Here is a 26,552-nt window from a genome sequence, read left to right as displayed (position 1 = left end):
TGATCCTGAACACAGGTGTAGTTCTTATTTTTATTTCCCCAGAATCTATATCCAGAAAGGGGAACTGCTTTATCACAGGGGTAGCTCTGTTTCAACTTCTGGAAACTTGCCAGACTGTCCTCCAAAGCCTCTGCTGGGGCCACTATAACAAGCAATGTGGGAGAGCTCCCGTGTGCCTGCACCCTGACAACACTTACTATTGTCTTTTTGATTTTGGCCATCCTTGTAAGTATGAGGTACAATCACGTTTCCCAACAAACCCATGAGCTACTCTTGTTTGTGTGTGGCCATTTGTAAATCTTCTTTAAACAAATGCTCAAATCTGTTGCCTGTTTTAAAAATTGGGCTGTTTTTCTTCTCTTTCTTTGTCTCCCCTTCCTCCTTCTCTTTTCTCTCTGTTTCCTCCTCCCTCTTTTTTTCTTCTTCCTTTCACAATGTAATCCAGGCTGGTCTGGACTCAGGTATTATCCTCCTGCTGATGTTGGGATTATAGGCAGACACACCACACCCAGACGGGACTACTGCCCTCTTAGGGTTCAGTTGTAGTGACCTCATCCTTTTCTGTCAGCCCATCCTGATGAACAGCAAACACATGGCAGGAGCCTCCTGCTCCCTCTTCCCCTTTCTTGGAGAATTCCAATCTGCACTGCTTCCATTGTGCTTTCCAGCCTGATCACAGATTTCCCCAGCCCAGGATCCTGTGTGCCCATTACAGTGTGAGCTTCTGCTGTGTGCCTGTTATAGTGTGAGCTTCTGCTGTGTGCCTGTTACAGCGTGAGCTTCTGCTGTGTGCCTGTTACAGTGTGAGCTTCTGCTGTGTGCCCGTTACAGTGTGAGCTTCTGCTGTGTGCCTGTTACAGTGTCAGCTTCTGCTGTGTGCCCATTACAGTGTGAGCTTCTGCTGTGCGCCTGTTACAGTGTAAGCTTCTGCTGTGTGCCTGTTACAGTGTGAGCTTCTGCTGTGTGCCTGTTACAGTGTGAGCTTCTGCTGTGTGCCTGTTACAGTGTGAGCTTCTGCTGTGTGCCCGTTACAGTGTGAGCTTCTTGGCTCACCAAACTCCCATGCAATGTGATTCTTGTCCCCCAGCAGGCACAAACATGACAATCATACTCATGTTTCAGGAGAGACAGCTGGCTGGGTGGGGTCTCTTAGAGGTAGCAGACCCTGAGGTTTCCTGCAATGCCAGCTTAGCTCTGCAGATAGTGAAGGCTGCCAGCACCGAGGGCATCTCCTGAAGGGGTCCAGCACCCACAGACAGGCAGCTCACCTCCATCACCCGCTGCAGCATTGGCTGCAGCCACTCGACGTTCACCTCACAGTGACTATCCAGAAAAGTGAGAACTGAGGCTCCTGCCACATCTGCCCCACGAACCCGGGACCGGATCAATCCTGCAAAAGGAAAGGAAGAGCTGAGCTACCACCCTACTAGTGTCCCCAAAGTCCCAGGGTCCTCACTGCTTCCGGGACTGTGATCTCTGAGCTACTGTGGGTAGCCTCCTCCTTGTGCCTCTGTTTCTTTCCTCCCTCTTTGTCTCCCACACCCTCATGGTCACCCAGGGTCACTCAATGCTCTAGATGCAGATGGCTTGTCAAGCTGAGAGAGTGACAGACCAGATGACAAAACCAATCCCTTTGAGAACCTCCATGGTTCTCTCCAGCTGCACAGCCAGATGTGACAGGGAGAGAATCATCCTGACTGAGCAGGGCTTGGGCTTGTATGCCGGCCATTCACTCACCTTGAATGAGCCTTGCTCGGCTTCCTCCCTCCCTTCCTTCCTTCCTTCCTCCCTCCCTCCCTCCCTCCCTCCCTCCCTTCCTTCCTTCCTTCCTTCCTTCCTTCCTTCCTTCCTTCCTTCCCTTCTCCTACCTTTCCTCCATCCCACCCATTTTCCTCCCTTTTCTTTCTGTAGTCTTGGGGATCAAACACAGTGTCCTGTACATGCTAGATAAACATTCTTCCATTGAGCTGTATTCCCACTGCTAGGTCTCAGTTTCTTTCTTACCTATAGAATTAGAAGCCTCCATAACCCAGCCTGTCACATCGAACAGTAGAGCAAGGAGACAGCCTGGTACCAGAGACCCACATGCATTAGGTTCTTCTGTCCCCACCTTATTTTCCTAGTGGTTTCACTAACTGCTCACTAACTGACTTTGCCATTGGCCGTTCCTGCAGGTGGCATGGAGACATCGTCAGTTAGGAGAGCAGAGGTCTAGCTGGTTCTGCCCAGGCCAGAGCAACCACTCATGTCCTGTGAGATGTGGGAAGGGAAGGGCCCCCATGCTGAGCCCTCTGTCTATAGGTCACTTTCTAGAGACCCTTCCCTGGCCACACCCCTGCTCGTCACTCTTCCTCTATCTGACCGGCCATCAGTCCAAAAGGCTTTCTTCTTAAAGGAATAGAGAAAGCATAGGAGCATAAATTATCACCCACTGTTGGCAAAACCCTAGGACAACATAATCCCAAGCCTCAGCCTCTACTGCATAGTGGCTGAGAGACATTTCTCTTCAGCCTCTTCCTTGACAGTCTGAAGATTTCAGTTAATGATATCCTTATGGCTTAAATGGCCTTTCTTATATAATATCTATTACATATTTCTCTGACTCTAAAACCTTCTTGCTCCTTGTCTTGTCAAGTCTAAGAATGTTCTGTCTCTCAAGGTCTGCTTTCACCGCAGGCCACCTAGTCTGCTACCTGTGCTGCCTGGCCTGGATTCTCACAGGAAGAAGAACACATAGAGAGGGACTAAAAGGCTGGCCTTTGAGTATGTCTTCCAGGCTGGAATCCTAGCTCCTCCATTCACTACCTTTGGGAAATTACAGAACCTCTTGATACCTTGCTTCTCTGTGGGCAGAATGGGAGCGCTGGCTGTCATGCCTAAGGATAAGAATGTCAGGAGAGCCAATGTCTGCCACAGCCCTCCAGGGAGTGGGGCTGCTAGCACTAGTGTCTGTCTACTTGTCAGCTCCTGCCTCTGACTGCAGCGTGCTCAGCCTGCCCCACCCTCCCTTGCTCTCCATCACCTGTGTCTTGAGGTGCCTGCTACTCTTCTTCCTATGGAGGCCTATATCTCCCACCATTGAGGCCCACTCCGCCACAGAAGTCCCTCCTGCTCACCCTACTCCTGCTCCTCAGTCATCACACTATTCACAGACATATAATTTGGCTGTGGAGAATGTTAAACATCCCCACACAAGCGAGCTGGATATCTAAGCTCACTCTTCATGCATGTAGGGTAGGCACATTCTCTTCCCCGTGGCATCTCCTTGCCCCCTTGCTTCAGTTTGTTTGTTTGCCTGTTTGATTTTATCTTTGTTTTTTAATGTGTGCTTGGGACTTCTCTGGTGTCTTCTAGGCTGGGCACCACACTGTGCTATCACCGATGCTTCCTGGTTGGTCACACACAAACCCCCACTGATGCTCCAACACACTCCTTGATTGGTCACCCCCTCTCTCCCCCGTTTTCTTGGGGCTTTCCATCATGAGGCTCTTGTTCATCTCTATAGCAAGCCTGTAAGGCAGAAGAGTGCCAGCACGGTCCCATTTCTCAGAAGAGAGAAGCAAGGCAGACCAAAGGGTCTTAGGATAATACAGAGCCCAGCACAGGAGTCGGGAGGTAGAAGACCACCACGGCACAGACCCAGTGCTTACCTTCTCGTTTGTCATTTCGAAGGCACTTGACCTTGGGGATCCTGGTCAGAAGCAAGCAGTCTTCAGCTGAGGGCAGAGGGGAGGAAGGCAAGCTCATTTAGATATGGGCATAAGATCACACTGGCTGTAATAGCTGAAGGGTAGCCCTGTCCTCACTCCTGGACCAGGCAAGGACCTTAGTGTCTATGAACCAACTCTAGCCAGGGGGCACCAGAGAGCACCTGGAGCATTGAAAGGGACTCTTTTATGTCAGTTTTAACGATGAAGGATGCTGTGGATATTGTTTCAGGGGTGTGTGTGTGTGTGTGTGTGTGTGTGTGTGTCTGTCTGTCTGTCTGTCTGTCTGTCTGTCTGAGTGTGCTTGCTTATGTGTATAAGCACAGAGGCCAGAGGTCAACCTCGGTGTCTTTCTCTTTATTCTTTACCTCTTTGCCTTATTTTCTGAGACAGGCTCTCTGTCTCTCTGACCTTGGAGTTCATAGTTTGGGTTAGACTGCCTGGTCAGTGAGGCACCCACCATCCGTCCCCCTCACTTCCCTGAGCACCGGCTGACGGATGTGCACTCTGGCACTTGGCCTTTTACGTGTGTGCTGGATACCTGAGCTCAGTTCTTCATGTGTGTACAGTAAGCACTTTCTCTACCGAGGCGTCTCCTCACCCCCTTGCTTCAGTTTGTTTGCTTTTGTTTTTGTTTTTTAATGTCATCTCACGGGTGTATCATTTCGACGATGCCACACTTGTCCTTTGTTAGGCTCTAAGATGAGGAATCACCCTAAAAAGACCAATGATTTGCCCGCCTGACAGAGGTTCGTGTGTGAGAATCAAGATGGCAGCAGAGAGCTCATCCCAGCAGCTGGGGAGCAGCTAGGGTGGGGCATGGAGGGTCACGCAAAGGGAGGATGAACACTTACGATCCGAACTGAAGTCATCCACTAGTATGATCTCCTGGATCAAGCCGGCAGGAGTTCGGTTCAGAACACTGGAATAGCAGTGGGCACACGAAATGAGCCTGCGGTCAGCCTTTCTTACACATCTCTGTAAAAGCCTCTCTCACCATCGAGGCTCCTGCCCGCCCCATGGCTGGCGGGGTGGGGGCTGTCTCTCTCTGGGAGAGGATACCAGGGCCTCATCACTCCGAGTGCTGTCACTAGGTACTCCTTCTTGGGTTACACTTGCATCTAAGTGTGCTGGGCCGGTGGTTGTCAGGCACCTGCTGTGTGGATACCCAGCTTTATGAGGCCCGGTGTCTATCCCTGCCTCTTTCCACTCAGAGCCTGCTGCACGTCTGCCTTCTTGGATTCGACCTTGGGTTTGACTTCTTACTTTTTGACTTCTTGGGTCTCCCAAAAGATTCATCAGATCTAGCTTCTTGGAAGGACAAGACTTAGGCTTCCAGTGCTTGCTGTTTCCCCCAATGTCTGCACACTATACCTGGCAACAAGGTCCTGTCTAGTCAGAAACTCCACACCGCCAAAGACCGCACGGGACAGAACCATAAGGGTGAGGGGCTTACCTCTTCACTGTGCGCAGGAGTGTGGAGCGAGCCTCGTTGTGGAAGGTGATGATGACACTGGTGGCTGGCAGGTCCGAGGAATAGGACAAGGATGGGCAACTGAGAAGAGAACAGGGGGTCAGAGGTGAAGAGGGTCAAAGGTGAGCAGTGGTGGCGTGCTTAGGCGGCTCAGTGCTTTTCTATACTCTGCTGTGCCCTGGGACAGCTTTGTAAGGCACAGGTATTCTCGAAGCTAGGATAGAGCTCGCCTCCCACAACGTGACGTTCCATCCCACAAGGGCCCAGCACCCACTTGCTGGCTGGCCTGGGGTCCAGGAAGGAAGTTGCAGATTGAGGAATCGTCCTAAGCCTGGGGGTTCTTTGCCAAAGACCTAAAGTACCACCGCACACATGCACTGACTTTTGGGGAGGTTTAGGGTCTACATATAGGCCTTAGGATACAGCCAGGAACCAGACAGCAAGGCTGCTGCTGCTGGGTCGGGCCACTGGGACGAGGTGGTGGGGGAGAGAGAAAACCAGAGTCCTTTTTGCCTTCTCACATCCTGATGCTTCTTCCTCCCTGTCTCCCAGCTCTGGAAGGATCTGGCCAGAAATTCCTCCCACTCTGCCTGCAGGGTGGGGGTGGAGGGACTTCCTTCCCACTCTATAGCACTGACAGCCCTGCCAGAGCTATGGGGCAGGGGCAAGCCTGCAGGACAACAGCTTCCCAGAAGACACCAAGGGCAGTCCCTGCCACTCTGCTCCCTCCTCAGCAGCGCCGGGCTCCCCCATCCTGGCTTTGGACCCCAACTGCCTCTCCTCTCAGCAGGAGGAGTTAAAAATCTTCATTTCTGCCTGCCTTCCTGCCCATCCATCGCTTCTGTGAATGTATTCTTCCCTGGCTCCAAACCGCTGGAAGGCAGCCGCCTCCGCTGGTTTTCCTAAGCACTGTTCTTTATTACAGTCGAGCCACACTACTCCAGAAATGACTGGGGTTTTTTTTTGTTTTTTGTTTTTTTTTTTTTTGTTTTTTTTTTTTTTATTACAGTGTTCATGCCACGGACAGTAGCTCACGGTGTGAATCCCAGGCCCATATCCTGCCCTGCAGAGAGGCTGGGTCAGACAGGCAGGGAGTCCCACTGCTAGTGTGAGGCCCCAGGGAGAAATCCGGAGAAGCTTTAAAATATCTCTTCTTGAGAGGGCTGTGGGGGAGGGGCTCTCTTCTGCTCCCAGGAGCCAGGCTGTCCAAATGGCTGCTCCCTTGGGGAACAGACCTCCAGTGCCCCAGCTCTCTGTCCTTGTCCCCAGACATCATGTCTAAGGAGAGAAGCTAGACAGTAATGTCTCTCTCCTTGAAGGAGGCAAACCTCCCACACTTGTCTGGAGGGTAGACTTGAACTTCCCCCACACCTACATTCTTCTGGGATTTAGATGTCGGGTAGGCTACCCGATTCCCAGGAGGCAGGAGCTGTCCCATGTCTATGTTTGCGGAGGTTTGCTCGTGTTCCCAACAAGTCCGCCTCATGTAGTTTCCCACTCTGACAATAGCATCCTAGACAGAGGTCAGGACCAGGAGCTAGCCCGCAGCATGGAGTCCGTTGGAAGCTGTATCCTGGGAAGGTGAGGTTTGCAGCAGCACACTGGCTTTACCAGGCCTGCCCCTCCTGGGCTCCCCCTGCACAAGTGTGCATGTCACACACTCATGCTGATCTACCTCGGCCCTCTAAAAGGACCTAGCAGTAGCAAAGGGCATCTCGTCAACCCACCACAGTCCTGGATGCACACTCCCCCTTTTAGTTTCTCAGTGAATACATGAGGAGGGACAAGGTACGGTAAGGTGGAAAGGTAGACACAGATGATCCAGGCCAAGCGTTCAGTTTCCATATGGAGTCAGGACATAGATTTCCCTAGGTCCTGAGGACTAAGTTAGCCATGACTAGGGCTGTCCACCGAAGGTCTTGCAGAGCAGTACATGAACCTACCATTGCTTGCAGTAGAGAGAGAAGATGTTGCTCTCAGGCTGACTGACAAAGGACTTACATGTCTGTTTGCTAGCACCTGTAATCTCAGCACTTGAGAGCTGAGACTGGGAGAGAATCAAAGTTTAGGGCTAGCCTGGGGTATGTTCTACGCCAGCCTGGGCTACACTGTAAAACCTAGTCATGCACATACCCTGCCCCCACAAATACACACACACACACACACACACACACACACACACACACACACCAAGACAAAGAAGGAAAGGAGAACACAGGAACATCATGTGCTGACTGAAGAGTAGATGAGACCAGGAATGGGGCGTGGGGGGGCGGGGCTTCTGCAGCAGGAGTAGAATGTTTCTGAAGTGATGGCAGGAAGAAGAGGTGATAGCATATACTCTGGATAGGTCGCACTGGACTGAACCCAGGAAGAGTTGCTGACTTGTCAGAGTCCAGTCACAAGCTGGGACTGACTGGTGGAAGGCCTCACTGGCCCTGGTCTAGACCCTTGCTCATCTCCCACAGGAGAAGAACAAGGAACAAGACTTGGATGCATTTGCAGGAGCTGCTGGGGCTGGGGGAGGAGGCAAGAAAGGGATAACAAGGGGCACCCGAAGCCTTTCACTGTTCAAAGAGGGAAGGGCTGGAGCCCTTGCTTCAGCTGTGCAGTTCGCCCTCTTGGGTTTTCTTGAGGTCCCCTGGCTGGCTACTCTTGCTGGGATGTCTGATTGAGGTACAGAGGGGCCCTTCTGCCTCTAGCTGGGGTTTTCCTTGACCTTTCCAATGAAACCTAGTATGGCAGTGGCCTTTAATTCCAGGACTCAGGGCAGGGGGTGGGGGGCAGAGGCAGGCAGGTCTCCACAAAGAACCCTGTCTTGAAAAACCGAAAAGAAAAGGAAGATGGGAGGGAGAGAGGAAGAAAGGGAGGAAGGAAGGAACACAGAGGGCAGGATAATGCTGAGTTTGAGGACAATTAAATGTCTAAAGTCAGTAGATGAAGACTGGGGACATTGTATTTATTTATAAAATATATACAGTTTGCATGTGTGCACGATCACACACGCATAGAGACATACGAATAAAATAAGTAAATGTAATAAAACAATAGAACACACATGAGTGAAAGAAACCAAGCCAACCAACACTGGTCTTTTCTTGGCTTTCCCATTCTGTCCACGCAGGAGATGCCATACCTGTAATGGCGGGTGTCCCGGATAGGTCGGTCTGGGCTCAGCTTGTCACTCTCCAGTTGGTTGAAGGCATGTTGTCTGTATGGGTCCTCTCCAGGCTTCAGCTGCTTGGCTGACAGGTACGCCTTCTCATCAAAGCCTTTTGACGGTGTTCCTGTCACCTGAGACAAAGGTCAGCATCAGAGAGGGCCCAGGCAGGAGGGTTCCATGGGAGCAGGGATCCATGGGAAGAGATAGGGAAAGATACAGTGAGTACGAGCTAGGAGTGTGTCAGCTGGGTCCTCTCAGCTGTACCTCCCCTTGACAGAACAAGTGCATTATAAATCTGGATACAAACTAGCCATTATTTTGGAGGTGGGTGTGTACTTGCTATTGTGTATGTGCATGGATACAGAGTACTTGAGTCTGAGGGCAGAAGTCAACATGGGGTTGTTTTGTTTGTATGTTTTTTGAGATGATGGATCTGAAGCTCACTGATTCAGCTAAGCTAGTTGGTCAATGAGCTTCAGCCTGTCTCTGCATCCCCTGTGCTGGAGTTGCAGGCATGAACCACAAGACCCAGCTTTTTAGTAGTTTTGGTTTGTTTGTTTGGTTGGCTGGCTGGTTGGTTTTGTTTTTTTAAACACAGGTACTGGGGATCTGATCTAAGGTCCTCCAATTTTGTGTGGCAGGTGTGGTTTTGGCTAAACTATTTCTCTAGCACCCAAACCAGCCATAATTCTAAAGCCAAGGCTCTCTGCTTGGCACAGAGAAGGTATTTCCCAGAGAAAATCAGTTGCCTGGAATAAGGTACCTTAAGGATACTAGAAACTAGAGAGGGTATTCTGGTAGCTGGAGAGTCGACTAGGACTACACTTGAGCCTGGCTCTGGGTTAGGCACATGCAGGCTGCCTGTGGGTTAGAGCCAGAGCTTGGATAAGCTGCTGCAGGGAGTTTCCATTGAGGAGAAGCAAGCCATCACAGGCTAATGCACTACACCCTCAGGACCAAATGTATTACTACAGTGTTAGAGCTTCTCTGGGACTTCTGCTTACTGCTTCAGTGACCCCATGTCTGATACTGGGCCCATTGGTGCTAAGTGCTGGAGAGAGACGGATAATTAATGGGCCAGGCTCACACTCCTTAGCCACAGCCAACGCTCTGCAACCAGAGTCCCTAGAGAGAGACAAGGGAAGACACATCAGAGATGAATGGATGGATACACATACCCTGACGTCTTATTATTTAAACCAAACTGTGGGCCAGATGTTTCCAGGGGGCAATGACAAACTATCAGCTGTGACCGCATCCTGACTCCAGCTCTTCTGCCCAATCAGCAGCTCTGGGCTGATGGGGGGAGCAGAAAAGAGGACAAGAACTGTCCACCCAGAGAGCCAAAGAATGAGGTTTCTGTCACAAGCTTCATCTTAAGAGGATGGTCCCACCATGGCAGTGGGCCCTGTAGACACGAGGGTTTTTCTGTGGAGTGACACTGGAATGTTTCATCAACAAAGCTTGACCTAACTTCCCTTGGAAGAATGCTAAAAGATCTAGAAGCTCCTAGCTCCTGACCGCTGCCTTGCTACCACCTTCTCCAGTGGCCCCTTGACCTGGGGGCCTGCTGGGAGCCTAGGGGGTCTGAGGACAGATTCAGAGAGGGAAATCTTGTTTCTCTCAGGAGATGTGTGCTTCTCCCAAGCTAGATTCAGCTGCTGAGGGTGTATACTCAGAGGTGACAGAGCAGCAGCCACGATGCTCTAATATTCTGAGAGTGCTGTGCCAGGAAATGAACAGAAGTGTCATTGGCCCCCTGTGGGCTCAAAATCCATTTCAGCCAAGAGAGGAGGGAGAGAGGAGGGGAAAAGGGGTGATCCAGCCTGAGCCCCAAGTTGCTCTGGGAGTGAAGATGGAAAGGCAGTGGGTTGTGCCCTTCGACCCTAAGATGATGACGACGAGCTAATGCCGGTCCCTCCCTTCCCCCAGCTCTGCATCAGGGAAATGGAAAGAAGCAGCTAGCTCATGGCTGAGGAGCTAAAATTAAAGAAAAACCACAGAGGGAAGAGGTTTTCAAACTCCCATGGGGCGTGTATCACCTCATTATCCTGAAAGTTGACTGGGGGAAACAACCACGCTTATTTAGTCAGAGCTTTTGGCCACTCTGGGCTTAGGAAACCTCTGAGGCTGATTCCACACTCATCCTCTGCTTATTTAACACTGACTGAGAACTATACACCTACCCCAGACCCCTCCTAAGGGTGTGAGGCCTAAGGATCACCTGGGCTTACGTTTATGAATGTTTGAACCCACCCATCCATTCACTCACTCAGTTATTCATTTCCCCTGACCTCTAGCACCACCACGTACCTGGAAGTGGGAAGGATACTTCTGAGCTTGCTCCTTGCCTTCCCATGTCTCACCCGAAGCCTCTTTCAGAGAATGTTCTGGACTCTGCCAAGCCTTCAAAACCAAGCTAAGTTTCACTGTGTTCTTGAGAAAAGTCTATAGTTCCCGTACACAACCCAGAGCCTCTGTGTGGCCCAGTCCAACTCCATATGGGATAGGGTCTGGAGTGAGATATTTTTCCTGAGAGACAGTTTGCAAAGAAGGAAGCCATGGGACACCGGTCCACTTCCTCCCAGAGGTCTCCTCTCTCCTATCACATTGGCAGAATGTAGTCTCTGAAACATTGCTTGTCCCTGAACCAAGTAAAGGGGAGACTGAGGGAGGAAGGATGTGCCTTGTGGTAATACCGTGATCCCTGTAGAGCTTCCCTTCCTTTTCCCTCAGACCCCACCTAGCTGGTATCTAGATATCACTGCAGCCTTCCACTTCTGAGGTCTAGCTCCTAGTTCACCAGATCAGACCATAACTCATTTCCTTGTGGCTCTCTAACGCCTGCTTTTGCTTTTTGCCTGTGCTTTTGAGACATCCGAGTCTTTGAATGTTCTGTGCCTCTCAAACAGCGTCTCGATATATCTCTGCTCTCTGCGTGCTCCACACACTTCACTGTGCTCCTTGTAACGCAGACAGACACTTCATATACGTCTACTAAGCTACAAGTTCAGGGTCAGCTCTGAACTTAGACCTCTGTCTTGGGTTTCTCAGTTGGCGGCTGTAAAGCTAACACAGCAAGTACTGTGGGGAGCTGGGAATACAGAAATAGAGAGTTAGGAGGAGAGCCCAGTTGGTAAAGCGCTTGCTTTGCAAACACAGGACCTGAGTAAAATCCACAGCACCTATGTAAAAAGCTGGGTGTGGCTGAACATCTTTATAATCCTAGTGCTAGGGACTGAGACAGGAGGATACCTAGGACTCATTAGCCTATTTGGAGAGCTCTAAGCCAGTGAGAGACCCTGTCTGAAAAGAACTTGTCTTCTGGCGCGTGTGCGCGTGCACACACACACACACACACACACACACACACACACTTGGAATGCACCTTGCCCACAACTACCCAAATATACATTAATAATAATAATAATAATAATAATAATAATAATAATACTTCTTAAAAAGCTTTTGATCAGCAAGATGGCTCAGAGGGTGAAGGCACTTGTCACCAAGCCTGACAACCTGAGTTTGATCCCTGGAAACCAAGTAAAGGTGGAAGGAGAGAACCAGCTCCACAGAGTTGTCCTCTAACCTCCACATGTGTGCTGTGGTATGCACACGCCCCCAGAATAGTAATTGATTTTTGAAAAAAATAATAACAAAAGGAAAGAAACACATCAGGGCGGCCCTAGAAGAGGTACTTAGTAGCCATCTGGTTCTTTCTTGCTCATGCCAGGCATGGCTAAGAAGGGTCATGAAGAAGCAGTTCCTGCGCCAACACGAGGGTTTATAGCAGAGCAGCGGGTAACATGGTCACAGAGCCTCACCCTACCTCAGGCCAGCTCGGCAGTAAGCACAGCTGCTACTTCCCTTCTCCTCCCTCCTACAGGGGAGCACAGTGGCTGTCCTCTCTCCCGCCACCACCTGGCTTCTTAAGCACAGCAGGGGGAAGTGGGAGTGTATATTTGGTCCTTGGCTTCAGGGCCTGTGATGGTTTGTATGTGCTTGGACCAGGGAATGGCACTGTTAGGAGATGTGGCCTTGGAGGAATTGTGTCACTGTGGGTGTGGGATTAAGACCCTCACCCTAGCTGCCTGGAAGTCAGTGTTTTGCCAGCAGCCTTCAGATGAAGATGTAGATCTCTCAGCTCCTCCTTGCCATGCCTGCCTGGATGCTGCCATGCTCCCATTTTGAAGATAATGGACTGACCCTCTGAACCTGTAAGCCAGCCCCAATTAAATGTTGTTCTTATAAGAGTTGCGTTGGTCATGGTGTCTGTTCACAGCAGTACAACCCTGACTAACTAAGACAGGGCCATCAGGAGCTAGCATAGGACATGGAGGTAGCAGGGGACATGTAGATCCTGGGCATGGAGCAGGTGATGGTACTTGTGCTGTGTGTAGAATTCTGAGGCCAGGCTGGAGCCTATCACATGACACTGACATTTGTGTTCTTCTACTGAGGTGAGGTGCCTGTGGATGGGGAGGGACTCATGAGGCCCCACCCACAGCTAAGGAGCTATGGGTAGTTGACAGCTACTGTGGGAGTGAGGGTGGCCATGGGTTGCCCACGGTCCAGTGGACAGCCTCCCTACATGTGCAAATGGGCAGCACTAACTGGCTTCAATGAATTTTTTTTAAAGAGGTCATAAAGTTGGGGGGTGGGGTGAGAGAGCCAGGGGTAGGTGACAAAGGCGATAACATCAAAATACATTGAATACATGTATGAAACATGTACTATACAGTATTTCATCTAATATGCAATACTATTTTTTTTTAAGTGCTGCTCGTTGCTGGGAGGTGGTGGCACGTATCTTTAATCCAGTACTCAGGAGGCACAGGGAGGTGGATCTCCCAGTTCTAGACCTGCCTGGTCTACATAGAGAGTTCTAGGACAGCCAAGGCTACACAGTGAAACCCTGACTTGGAAAAAGAGAAAAAGGTGCTGCTCATCTGTGAGTTCTTACATCTGGCACACAGTAGGTACTCAGCAGGTGTTGACAGAATAAGGGGATGGATGAAGAGCTGAAGGAGCAAATGAATACCTAAATATTGTCCCCGCTCTCAAACTTAGTAGAATCTTCCCAGCCCCCATATGGCAACGTGTGACCCTCTATGACTCCAGTTCTAGCCTCCACTGGCATAGGTGCCTGCCTATGTGATGCAAAGGCATACATGCAGCCGAAACACTCTTACACATAAAACAGAAACCTTTTAAATTGGTATGACCAACCGGGGAAGACACAAGTGTGACTCTTCCACACTGCAGAGCATCAGGAAGTGGGGGTCCTGTCCCTCGCTGGATTCAGCCTCTCCTGTTGCTCTGCTTCAGAGGCAAGGCTCCTCTCCTCCCAGTCTGCCACCCTTGCTCCTTGGCCTCCTGCAGAACTGCCCCCTCTCCCATCCTCCCTGAGCCTCCCTCCAGTCTACATAAAACCATGAGGCCACCCCACCCTACCTTCCTCCTACGGTGCTCACTGACGCCTGGAAATCTGTGTGTATTTTATATCTTAGTCTTCTTGGCCATTTTCTGTTTTAAGAGCACAAGTTTCATCAAAGCATGCACGGACGGCCTGTTTTGTTGACTGCTGGAACCTAAAGTCCACAGTGGTGCCCGAGTGGTACGGACACTTTAAAAGCAATGGCTAGAGAATGAATGTGTGAGCTGGGGAAGTGGCCCAGTGGTTAGGAGCATTGGCTGCTTTTCCAGAGGGTCCCGAGTTCAATCCAGCTCTCACATGGCAGTTCATAACCAAACCTGTTTCAGGAGCTCTAATGCCAGCTTCTGGCCTCTGTCGGCACTGATCACATACGGGATGCACATACACACACCCAGGCCAAGCATCCCTCCGAATAAAACAATAAAATAATTATTAAAAAAAAGAGCAAATGTGTGAGAAATGATAGCAACCTCGTTTTGCAGCCTTTTGACCCATATCTGGACAAATACAACATCTGAAATTGCAGAGGACAAGCAGGTGACAGAAAAGCTGTGGCTGCCTGAGGGTTTTCTTGCCCATTTTCCTGTCAAGGTCTCTCACTGTCCCTGTCCCAACACCGCATGAGTGAGTACAGGATGTTGGGTCCTTATTACTTTACTCCTAGCTACAGTAGTACATTAATTCATTCCAGAATGGTTATTTGATTCAATCTAGACCAATCAGAACCTTGAGACGTTTTTATATGATGAGCTCTCCTTTTTCCGTCCCATCCCCTCCCTCAGGATAGTTTGAATGAGCTGTCTTGTCCTAGCAACCGAAAGTTCATAGCTATCAGCCCTTTGGTCTCCTCAATGAACAGGAAAACCATCTCTAAAAGGAAAAAAAAGAAAAAGTAAAATCCCAAACCCAGCAAAGGAGCCCCTGCTGGCAAAGACGCAGCCAGGCAGCTGCCCATCCTGAGACAGCAGGCTGGTCCCTGGTATCTGGGCCAGAGGCTGCCATCCAGGGCTAGGCTGGCCATTCCCAACATTCCCTAGCAGGCAGGGCAGTGTGCAGCCTTCAAGATGGAGCTTCCAGGTGGACCACACCAGAAGCCCTTTTGTGTTGCCATGGTGAGGAATGGAGGCCGACGAGGCCTGCTGAGTGATGGGCTGCTGAGTTTCTCGTTACCCTCCAGCCCCTGGCAGAGGGTTCTTGGCTGAAGTGTAAGCAACCACCCTTTTCTTCAGTATTTGTCCTTCTATGGAATGCCAAACCCGGCACTTTCTTGCTCGGTAAGCTCAACCGCATGGAACTGCTGGAGCTGGAATAGAAGCTGGGCGGAGGGGTGAGAGGAGCCCCTCATCTTGAGAGCTTCACCTCCATCGTCACTTTGATTAAACTTTGAGACTTGCTTGACTTGCTTCAGCCTTTTCCCATCAAGAATTGCCTATTGCTTCCTGCTGCTAAAATTAGGAAGCAAACAGCAAAGGGGAGGTTTAAAATAAGAAGGAAAATTTTCCATGTCAGTTTCTACCAGAACAGCTCAGCCCCATCCCCTAAGCCTGGTAAACTTTCCCTTCAAACCTCCACAGACCTCCCCCTTCTTAAATGTAAACAACTCCAAGGCTGTAGCCCTGTTTTATGAATGGCTCCTGAGTTTTTTGGTTTTTATTTTATTTTTCCCTCCTCCCGAGTCTGCTAGAAACCAGAAACACCTGGTGAACAGAATGTGATTCTCTCCATGAAGCCGAGAAGAAATTCCCATTCATTCTCAGAACTGGTAAGCACATCATTCAACATCTCTTCTCCAAGTCTGGGATGGGGGTCCCCCAGGGTTTCCCTGACCTCTGTGACTACTCTCATCCAATCAGATCAAATGCCTCTGTGGCGTGGGACCAGGAGCCTCCGGCTGGATACAGGATGCCTGGCCCAGATGTGAGCCCATCTTCCGAGCTGCCTCAGAAGCTATAATTACAGTGGCAGCCAACCTGGCCCCTGGAGTCTGATGATCTTGGTCTGGCCTGCCAGATCCTGCTGCTCTCTGACCTTGGCGATAACTTACCTCACCCTAGAGTGCTTCTTCATCTGGAAAATGGGAATTCCAGGGATTAAAGGAAATGAATGTGTAATACGTCTAGCCCAGGGCCTGGAGTGTACATTGTAATAATAATTATGGCTGTTACTAATTATCTCACTTGCCATTTCTACCAGTGGTTCTGAACCTCAGCTTCACCACAGAAGCCCCCGGGAGATTTTAAGAGCCATCTGCTCAGGCTGCCCTGAAGACCACTTTAGCTAGTCCTTGGGGCTGGGACAGAAACATCAGGACTCTGAAGCCATCCACATTGTTCCAGTGTTCTCCACGACCCCAGAGCTGTGGCTTTCCATGGGTACCTAATGATAAAGGACTGTCATAAACTAGTGGAATCCCAGGATCTTAACCCTGTGAAGGACTTCGGGGTAATGGCTACCCTCACCCACTTCTCAGCAAAGCCCCACTTTGAGTTTCTACTGCCTTTCTCTGTATTGACCTAGGACTTCCCCACCTGCACAGCCAACAGAACTAAGCTTGAGCCTAGTTACCATGGAGACCTACCTACCATTTTACAACACTTCCACCTCCCTTGCCAGTAGATTCAAGATCACTTACCTATCAAGGCTCACTGGTAGGGACACCTACCTAGGGCCCCTGCCACTCCTGTCACTCTCTCAGGGTGCTGCTGACCACAGAGCTTTATGGGACTTAAGAATTCTAGTGCATTCCAATGCTCAAGTGATTTCACTAAGAAAACCAAGGGAGGCCCCACTGTACATTCCTTCAGGCACCAAATGGGTCCCAGAAAGGCTGGAACATGGAGTCAGGCCATGACTCTAGACAGTTCCTGATTAGATCCGAGAGGCTCCACAGGTCGCCATGTTCTACCCTGTGGCAAGTCCCGAGACCGCCTGGGAACGGAGAGAGTCTAAGGGTAGTAGTCTCCGCAGAGACCCGTGGTGTGACCTGCTGGTTGACTAAAGCATTCCTGCACCTGCAAAGGACATCAAAACCCTGCTTTGTCCTCCCAGCCACAGCTTCTGTAACCCAGGAGAGTAGGACTTCAGGATCTCTGCTACAGTACGGAACACACGCCGAGGACCTACTGTGTACCTAAAGCTCTGTTAGGTGCCTGCAAAAGACATTCTTCTCACATCCATGCTTTATACAGGACAGACAGGAATGGGACGGGAGTGATGACCATCTGTCCACAGAGCCGAGCATAAAGCTTATTTGTGCCCTTGGGCCATTCCTGGACTTAGAGGAGCCTGGGAACCTCCTTCCAAGGTTGAGGCTCGTGGCTCCAGGGCAGGCCCTGGGCTGCCTTCTTCCTTGGCTTACGGCCAGGGAATCAGGCTACAACTCGCACAGGGACGTGCCCAGTGCTGTCGTTCTTGGCCTGCACATGAGCTTGGAAGCATTTCTTATGGTTCAAAAGAACATGGGAAAGGGAAGAAAGAAAGAAAGAAAGAAAGAAAGAAAGAAAGAAAGAAAGAAAGAAAGAAAGAAAGAAAGGAAGGGAGGGAAGGGAAGGGAAAGAAGGAAGGAAAGAAGGAAGGAAGGAAGAGGGAAAACGCAAGAGTTTTTGTGACTTAAACCAAAATAGCACATAACCAGACTTTTTTGGACCATTCTGGGCCCCTCAAGACACTTTCCAGCCAGGGACACCCTCAGGGTCCTGATAACCTCAGCTGCAGACTGATTGAAGAAGGGACAAAGCTGATTTCTACCTGGGGTCTTACCTGTCCTACTGTGTCACCCCCTCATCCTAAACAAGTTGTCAGTGCTCTGCTGCTAAGCAGAGAGAGATAACAGGAAGAGCTGCTGAGAAACAAAAACAACAACAACAAACCAACCTCAAGGCGCTCCACTCTCCAAATAACCTCTTCTGGAGCAGACGCTGCGGACCCAGCCTCTCCAGTTTTAGTCACAAAAGCAAAGTGCCAAGGTCCACATAGTGTCCTTGCCCTCCAAGTGCTTCATAGTCTGAAGCCATTAGACTTGGACCTGCCAGATAGCAACTAAGGAAAAAATAGCAGCAACAGGCCACAGAGCGAATAGAGTGCGAGCTTTGTAACGGTGATGGCGATCTCCTGATTAAGCCCAGTGCAGCAGAGGCAGGTTCCCAGCTCCTACGGTTCTTACAGTCTACTGTTTGGAGACAGAATCTTGCTTCCTTTTTATAGGCAGCTGACCTTGAACTTGAGACTAGCCTTCACTCCTTGAGTGCTGGGGTTACAGACTTAATAAGTGGCCATGCCTGGCTCAAGGTTCATTTTTTTTTTTAGCACAATTCAAAATACACAATACAAAAGTCTCATTTATAGAAATGAGAAGTAGAAAACAATCTGAACAACAACTACAGGAGAAAGTAAGTTGTGTTCTGCCAATGAAGCTGGCTGAGACAGGATCAAACATAACCAAGTAGAACAGCGATAGTTCAGATCAGCCACTGATCATCTCAGCTTTTAACCCTTCTCACAGCAAAGTCAACTCAGGGCTGGGAGATGGCTCAGTGGACAGAGCACTTGCCATGTTCTCAAGGACCAGAGTCTGATCCCCAGAATCAGCAACACCTATAATCCAAGCACTGGAGGGATAGGGGTGGAGTGGGGGGCAATCAGAGACAGGGGACCCCAGGGCAGATTGACTAGTTAGACTAGCCAGTCCTAAGCTCAGCAAGAGATATCTAGCATCAACTTCAGGTTTCTACATGCACACACACAGGAGAACACACTTACACACATGAAAGCACAATATGTGCATACACATGCAAAGAGAAAAAAAGGAGAGAAAATAAGACAAAGAGAGCCACATCAGACTGATAGGTATATGTGGGTCAAGCAAGAAGCAAACTTGTGTGGTCCATGACTAACAGTTGAGCTATTAAGACGTGGGGTGTGTGTGTGTGTGTGTGTGTGTGTTGAATATAATGAATATGAATGAATATATACATATACATATATATATATATATATGGCTATATGTATATATTAATTCCATTCCTGGAAAATCTCCGTGACATAAGACAGACTGTTTGCATCAGATGTAGCATTAAGAAGAAGAGAACTTGGGTCACTTGGGTCATAGCTAGTCTCTGGCAGGTCTGCCATGATTTGAATGTTAAACCTGCATCCCCGCTGTGCTGGTATTAATAATAGGCAGCCTATGAGGAAGAGATTGAGCCCTCACGAGTGTACTAAAACCCCAGTGACAGAGACTCCAGAGAGAACCCACCCCTCCCCTTCAGGTCCTTCCACCTCCAGGCTTCACTCACAATGGCAAACAGTGCGCTGTCTTGAGAGCAAGAGAGGGCAGCCCCAATGAGACGCCAAACCTTATCTTTACCAGAAGTGAATTTCCGCTGTTTCCATGCCACCTGTGATGCTCTTCTGTAGTGGCACAGGAGGACTTAAGCCAGGGTTGCTGCTAGACTTGTCTCTCCCAAGAGGACCATTGACTGGCACATCACAACCCCCCTGCCTGGCCTGCAGCCCAGCATTTTATCTAAGAACAAATGGGAAAGTGAACTCAGGAAACAGGAGTGACATGATATTTGTTCTTTACAGACAGAAGAACCTTTTTATTTCTTTTGGGACACACCACAGTGTGGCTTTATTCAAAAAGAAAATAAAAAAAACAAAACTCAAATGTTGTGATCACAGTATGTCACAGGTGCACACCAGAGGTACAGATGGGTACGCAGCGTTCACTGCAGCGATGTGCATGGACCTGTATTTACACAGACCCATGGGGCAGATACATTTCTTCTTGAAAGACTCGGGCATGCAAAGATATAAATCCCTATACAAATCCAGTGCGATCCTGAGCAAGCGGCAGCTGTACTGAGAGAGGGGCCCTTCAGCCGGAAGAGTTAGACATGGAAGAGAATTTCGACTTTCCTGAAATTTGACAAAAGAATTAAAGTGGGCAAATACCTGTCAGATAGTTAAAAACTTCATGAGACTACAGGCTTTACACAGAGGGGTTTCCTCGAATGAACCAAGCAGACCTGCCAAACATAGGCAAGAGGCCCTAAAACTGTGCTGGGAGGGGTCTAGCAAAAGCCGGAGGAGCGAGCTGGAGGTGGACTTGCTCAAGATACATTGTGTCATATTGAAAAATTTCAAAGAATACACAAAAAAATACTTAAAATTAAGACTTAAGTTTTTCCTTCACTTCCCCCCCATCTCCCCCCACCCCCATCCCAAAGGAAGAAGGAAGGAAAAGAGGGAAGGAGGGAGGGAGGGAGGGAGGAAGGGAGGAAGGAAGGGCAGACGGACACAGAGAGTTGACAGGAGCTGAGCCATGGCTAATCAGTTGTTAGTGTTGGAAAACTGACTAGACAATGCAGAAATCCATAAAGCTGACCTCACTTCTTAAAAGACTGCCAGGAGGCTCATAAGTTTATATTTGAAAAAGAAATACAAAATATAAAGAAAAAAAAACAAACTTTGAGTCTTTTCTTCCTCTCCAATCTTGGCCATAAAAACCAAATGCTGTGAAAGATGATAGTACATAAAAGACTTAAGGCTTTAATAAAACAAAATGTCTCAAAGTCAAATACAAACCACCCTGTGAAAAAAATACCAGCCAAAGAAAAAGAACTAAGTTTCTTTTTTAGAGATTTGCTTTTAATTGGGGGGCAGGGGCCTGGGTGGGTGGGAACAAGGCCAACCTGGAGGTGGAGTTACAGGCAACAGCTGATAGCTGCTGGGTGTGGGTGATGGAAACCCAGCTGAGGGCCCTGTAAGAGTAGTTCCTACTCTTAACCTCTGAGCCATCTCTCCAGTCCAGGACTAATTTCCTTCATATATAAAGAGTTCTTATATATCAACAAGAAAGGACCAAAAAAGTCCAAAAGATGGAATATGAAAGCAGGAAGGTAAGAGTTCAAGACCATTCTCAGCTACTTAGCAAGTTTGAGGCCAGCCTGGGCTACATGAGACCTTGTCTCAAAAGCAAAACAAAAACATATAATCCAAAAGAAACAGACATAAAAGATATGAGTTAGGAAAGTGAGTTTAAATAGCAAATAATAAATGAAAAGATGTTCAAACTCATCGATTATTAAAGAAGTACAAAGTAAAATCAGATATAATTCCTTGCTAGTTCATCTGATGAAGTTCAAGGGTAATTATCCACACTCAGCATTTTGACAGCCTGGAGAAACAGGAGCGCTCCTGCGTTGCTGGATTATTAATTGGTACAACTGTGATTTAAAGGCTGTTTGACAACCTTAGCGTTTTAAAATTTTGACTTAGCAGAAATTCCATTTTTAGGTTAAAACACACCTGCTTCCCCATGAGACAGTCCTAGGTTCCAGCTGTGCTCTCAGAGGTGCCTCTAAATTTGCATTTGCTTTGCTTTAGGGGATCAATTATCTGATCATCTTACATCTCCAGGCATTAAGCCTGCAATTAAACTATCCAATATATGAAATGTACTAGTTCAGCAACTGCAGACTTGTTGGAAACAGAAAATGCTAAGAATGCTAAATGAGTGATAGGAAGCACGGGTAGGAGTTTGTAGCACGATTCATAGAGACAGTTCACAAGCACAAGCCTGGGTCTGCCTGGAAAGCATGGGGCAAAACACTGTGTGCCCCTCTTCCTCCTCTTCCTCCTCCTCTTCCTCTTTCTCTTCCTCCTTCTCCTCTTCTTCCTCTTCCTTTTCTCTTCCTTCTCCTCCTCCTCTTCTTCCTCTTCCTCTCCTCTTCCTCTTCCTCCTGCTCCTCCTCCTCCTGCTGCTCCTCCTCTTCTCCGTCTTCCTCTCCTCCTCCTCCCACTCCTCCTCTTTTTCCTCCTCCTCTTTCTTCTCCTTTTCATCTTCTTTTTTTCTTCTGTTTTTTGAAACAGTGTTCCCTGGATAGCCCTGGCTATTCTTGGAATTCCCCTGTAGACCAAGCTGGTCTCAAACTCAAGAGATCCGCTTGCCCCTGCTTCCCGAGGCTGGTATTAAAGGTGTGTACCACCATGTCCAGCAAACTTATTCTTTTACAAAAAATTTTAAACAACTCTTAAGCTGAGTACAGTGGATCGTGCTTTAATCCTACTACTTAAAGAGGCAAGAAGATAGAGAATTTAAACCCAGGCTTGGCTACACAACACATCTCTAAACAAAACCCTTAGCTCCCCCCAACCCCTTGTTTGTTTGCTTATGTGTGAGCTCAAGAACGACATGTGCAGGGCTGGAGGTAAGAGGCGGCTTCTCAGCAGTCTGGTCTCCTCATTCACCATAGCGGTCCTGGAGATCCAACTCAGGCCATCGGGCCAGGCAGTGGGGCGCCTCACCCACTGATTCCACCTCACTTCGCTCTTCTCTGCCTAAGATAAAACCAGAGCTAATCGTCATATCATCAGCATCTCTATTCTGGGAGAGAGTCTCGGGGAGGAGTAAACTGTTAAGGTGTGAGCCACGCCCACTTCAGCTGCCACACTGTGTATGGACAAGGGTGCTTGTCAGAGTGGCTGCTCCAGACAGAGAGGAGGGAGGCGAGGGGAAGAGAAGCAGTGGTGACTGGACCTGGGTGTGTGTGTGTGTGTGTGTGGACCTGCAGTCCCTGGTCAGTGACTTGTAACTGAAGATAGGATGGAGGTCTGTCCCAAGTCTGCTGGGATCACTGAAGCCCCGACTATCCACACTAACAAAGTTGCCCACCCATGGATGGGTGGATAGATAAAAGTGGCATACGTACACTATGAGATGCCATTTGGTCTTCGTGAAGAAGGAAATTCTGTCACTTGCAACCTCTGGATAGAAGTGGGGAACAGTCTACTGGGAATGGAGTACCGAGGAGATGATACTCGAAGGGCACAAAACCTCAAGGGAAAGAAAGAAATCTGAAATCTGACCAGCATTTTTTTAAAGAGCTGTTCTACAGCGAGGTAGATGAAGCTAAGAGCTAAGTACTGTGTGTCTCAACATCACTGGGAAGGAGAATCTCCAGCATTCTAATCATGTCCAATGTTGGGGGTGAAGGTGGGTTAATAGTTTGATTTGGTCACTGTATTAAAAAATCAATAGTGAGACAGGTACGTGTAGGGAATAGTTAACCCACCTGGGACTCCGCTTGGCTTGGACTATGCACATATCCCTCTCCAAACAACAAAACTAGCAATATGTTGGCAACCTAGGGCCCACCCCCTGCACCAGTATATGCTTTACATATACTTACTTTAAATAATCAAAGTAAGTTACTCCCTTTGATAATGCCCTGTTGCTATTTAAAGGGCATCAGGGAACTATGGGTAATGGACCCGTCTGGTCTAGGCTGGTTTTGGGTTCTTGTGCAATAAGGTAAACTGTTTTCTAAATGAGTCCCTTATTTGCCATCTCATGCCTATGAATAGTTGGGTGCATATGTGATTAAAATAGAATGCACTGAGGAAGGGAAATGTAGTGAGCAAAGGCTATCTATAATCCACTCTGCAATCACAACAGAGGTGCCCAGGCTAGCCTGCTTGCCAGCCAAACTCCTCCTCCTCTCAGATCTCATAAAAGGAAGCCTCAAACAATAACCAAGGTCTTAAATATTGTCTCCCATGTGGTTCACTGACACTCCTAATGGCCTGTTTTCTGACCTTTATACTATCATTTAACTGAATAAAGTTCCCCGGCTACTTGGGCAGTCTGTGTGAGCCATTATTTCAATTCCTTGTATAAAAGGCAAGGAACACCCAGCCCAGACTCCTACCACTGATAACAATAACATCACTTTGTGACCTCTCTAAATATGTTCAGCTGAAATTTGTTAATTTGTTGGTAAATAGTAACAATGTCATCATCAGAGTGAGGGGAATCAGGAAGGAATCCCAGTCATGTCATGAGGGTCGCCTGTACCAAATGAAGACCCTGGTCATCCGGCCTGATGAAGTTGGTACTTAGGCAAATAGGTGGTTGGTGCCACATTCTGTCCATATTAAATGCTTTAAAAAGAAATAAATCACCTTTTCTAATCCCTCTGCTATCGAATGCTTAACTGAGTAACCTAGCCAAAGGTTGTGTACAAGCCAAGGAGAGCTGGGAAGGTTTGTCAGTCAAGGTCCCTCAGGCTGGCCCACAAGTCGTTCAACAGGGTTCTGAGCAGTTTCCACAGCTGCAGATGTTGGTGATGACCGGGGTTTGGGGGGTGCTGCCCTTAAATGAAGTCAAGGCGGGGTCTTCCACAGGGCCAGGTATCCACAGGAAGGCGTTGAGCAAAGGGATTAGGAAGGCTCAGCCCCCTAGATCATTGAGTGACCAGTGACATCTGTCACTGTCATCTCGTCAGCATTTCAAGCATGTTTATCGAAGAGCAGAAGCCAACACAGGCCAGGTCTATGGGGAAGGCCGCTGAAGAGCCCAGAATTTCTCTGCATGTGACCTACTATTTTTGTCCTGGACACTGCACAGGCCCTCAGGCATGTTAAACTTGGAATGAGTACACTGTGTCCCATTGACCTGGGAGGAGTCTCTAGCAGCTCTGATGAAGCGTCACCAAGATGGTCTCTCAAGGGGTCTTGAGCTTTGGACAAGAAGAAAATAAATGACCGATGGGTGGAGCCCCACTCTCGGTGCATGAGCTAGGCAGACAGGATTGCAGGTATAAGCTCCAGGAGGGACAGACGCGTCTTACCGTGGTTGAAAGTTCCCCAGTGGGGAACACTGTGGGTTAATGGCTGGGGGGGGGCTTTTCTCCTTCATTTTTGTCCTCAGTTGTTAAGTTAAACTGCCTTAAAAGCCACTTAAAACAGATGCTAAATTGACGCCCCTTGGAAATGTCTGGCAATGAATTTCTAGTGCTAAGGCCTCTGGCACGTGCCTTTTCCCTATTATCCTGTCACTACCTTCTCTTGTCGTAGCAGAATGTCCCAGACCATACCCCAGACACCCAGAAGGTAACTCAAACCTTGGAAAGAGGGACCAATATGCACAAACATGTCCTAGTTGAATAAGGCTTCTTGGTTGGTTCTGGTTTTGGTGCCTAGGATTAAGCAGAGGGAGGCTCCCAGCTCCTACGGTTCTTAGAGTCCATTGTTTGGAGATGGAATCTTGCTTCCTGTTATAGGCAGCTGACCTTGAACTTGAGACTAGCTTTCACCCCTTGAGTGTTGGGATTACAGACGTAATAAGTGGCCATGCCTGGCTCAAGGTTTGTATTTTTTAAGCACAATTCAAAATACCATACTTAAGTCTTATTTATAGAAATGAGAAGTAGAAAACAATCTGAACAACAGCAGCAGGAGGAAGTCAGTAGTGTTCTGCCAAGGAGCCAGATACCTGGCAACCATTTGCAGTATCTGTTGTGGAGAAGGGTACTTAGCAAAAAAAAAAAAAAAAAGAAGAAAAGACATCCAAATCAGAATCTTAAATGAGAGCAGCATGGCGCCCAGCAGCCAGGAGGTGGGAATGGACACCCACAGAGGGGCGGGTGAAAGCAGGAACCACACACTCACAACTGAGTATCATCCGGGATGGATCCTGAAGACATCAGCTCAGGGAAAGAGGCCAATCAGATGCGCCACACAAAGTACTACGTGATTCCACTTACAGGAGACATCTCAGGGAGTCTCAGACAGCACTGGAATCTCAAAGGCATAGTTCTGGGACCATGAGTAGGGAGAAGTGGAAAAACACACGGGCTCAAAGCTTCAGGGAAGGAGAAGAGCAAGCTCTAGAGAGCAGCTTCCTGACCCTGACTAAAGTCAGTCATGAGGCACTGTGCTCTTCAAATTCTATTTAGAGGGTAGAGTCCACATTAACCTTTAAAAGTTATTTTTAATTATACATATGTACTCATATATGTATGTATATTTATGCATGCATGTATGTGTGCGTGCATGTATGTGTGCATGTATGTGTATGCATGCATATATGTGTGCGTGTATGTGTGCACCCGAGTGCAGCGGACCTCCCTGGAGCTGGAGTGGCGGGCAGTCGTGAGCTGCTTGATGAGGTGCTGGGAACCTTCTCTGCAAGAACGGTGTTCACTCTTAATCCCTGAGCCATCTTTCAGGCCCTGCCCACGTGTTAACTCGTTTTACTTTTACTACAATAAAAATTCTTTTAGGGGAGAATGCAGGATGGGGGAGATGGCTCAGAAAGTAAGGATTCTTGCTCAAGCATGAAAACCCAAGTTCAAATGTCCAGCAACCATGTAAAAACAAACCAACAAATCAAGTGTGGCCACGCAGGAGCTGGCAACCCAAGTGCAAAAGGGGAGAGGGGGGCGGAACCTATCAGCTCCAGTCTCTAGCTTCAGTAAGAGACCCTGTCTCAAAGGAATAATGTGAGAGTGACAGAGCAGGACATCTGGTGTCTTCCTTAGGCCCCCTACACACACACACACACACACACACACACACACACACACACACACACACACACACACACACACACACTGTGGGCCTTAGTGTGGCTAGCAGTAAGTTGGCTCACATAATCTCAAGCATTTGGATATTTGGTCCCTTGGTGGTGGTGCGGTCTGGGGAGGCTGAGGAGGGGTAGCATGGCTGGAGGAAGTCACTACAGATGGACTCTGAGGCTTCAAAGGTTCCACACCATCTCCACTGGGTTCTCTTTGTCTCCTGCTTGAGGTTTGAGATGTAAGCTGGGCTTTTCCTGCCTGGTGTCTGCCACCAGCTGCCACCATTCCCTGCTGTGACAGACTTATCTCTCTGCAACTGTAAGCCCAAAATAAACCCTAGGAATTCAATCAAATAAAACTAGGAACTCAACACAGGTGCTCACTCTGCCATGGCAGCTGGGGC

General features: G+C 48.7%; 1 protein-coding gene across 1 annotated transcript in view; it reads right to left on the bottom strand.

Annotated features, from left to right (window-relative positions):
- Galnt16 (polypeptide N-acetylgalactosaminyltransferase 16) overlaps window positions 1–26,552 on the bottom strand; it is an 81,263-nt gene that overhangs the window by 22,444 nt on the left and 32,267 nt on the right. The window contains 5 exon segments of the mRNA NM_001100863.1: window positions 1,269–1,390; window positions 3,651–3,716; window positions 4,562–4,629; window positions 5,164–5,262; window positions 8,318–8,475. Coding sequence (NP_001094333.1) covers window positions 1,269–1,390; window positions 3,651–3,716; window positions 4,562–4,629; window positions 5,164–5,262; window positions 8,318–8,475 — 513 coding nt within the window.

Source organism: Rattus norvegicus, chromosome 6 (assembly GCF_021556685.1).
Source record: "Rattus norvegicus strain SHRSP/BbbUtx chromosome 6, alternate assembly SHRSP_T2T, whole genome shotgun sequence".
NCBI lineage: Eukaryota > Metazoa > Chordata > Mammalia > Rodentia > Muridae > Rattus > Rattus norvegicus.
The sequence above is the reverse complement of the archived record's forward strand: the minus strand, read 5'-3'. Positions and strand labels throughout refer to the sequence as shown.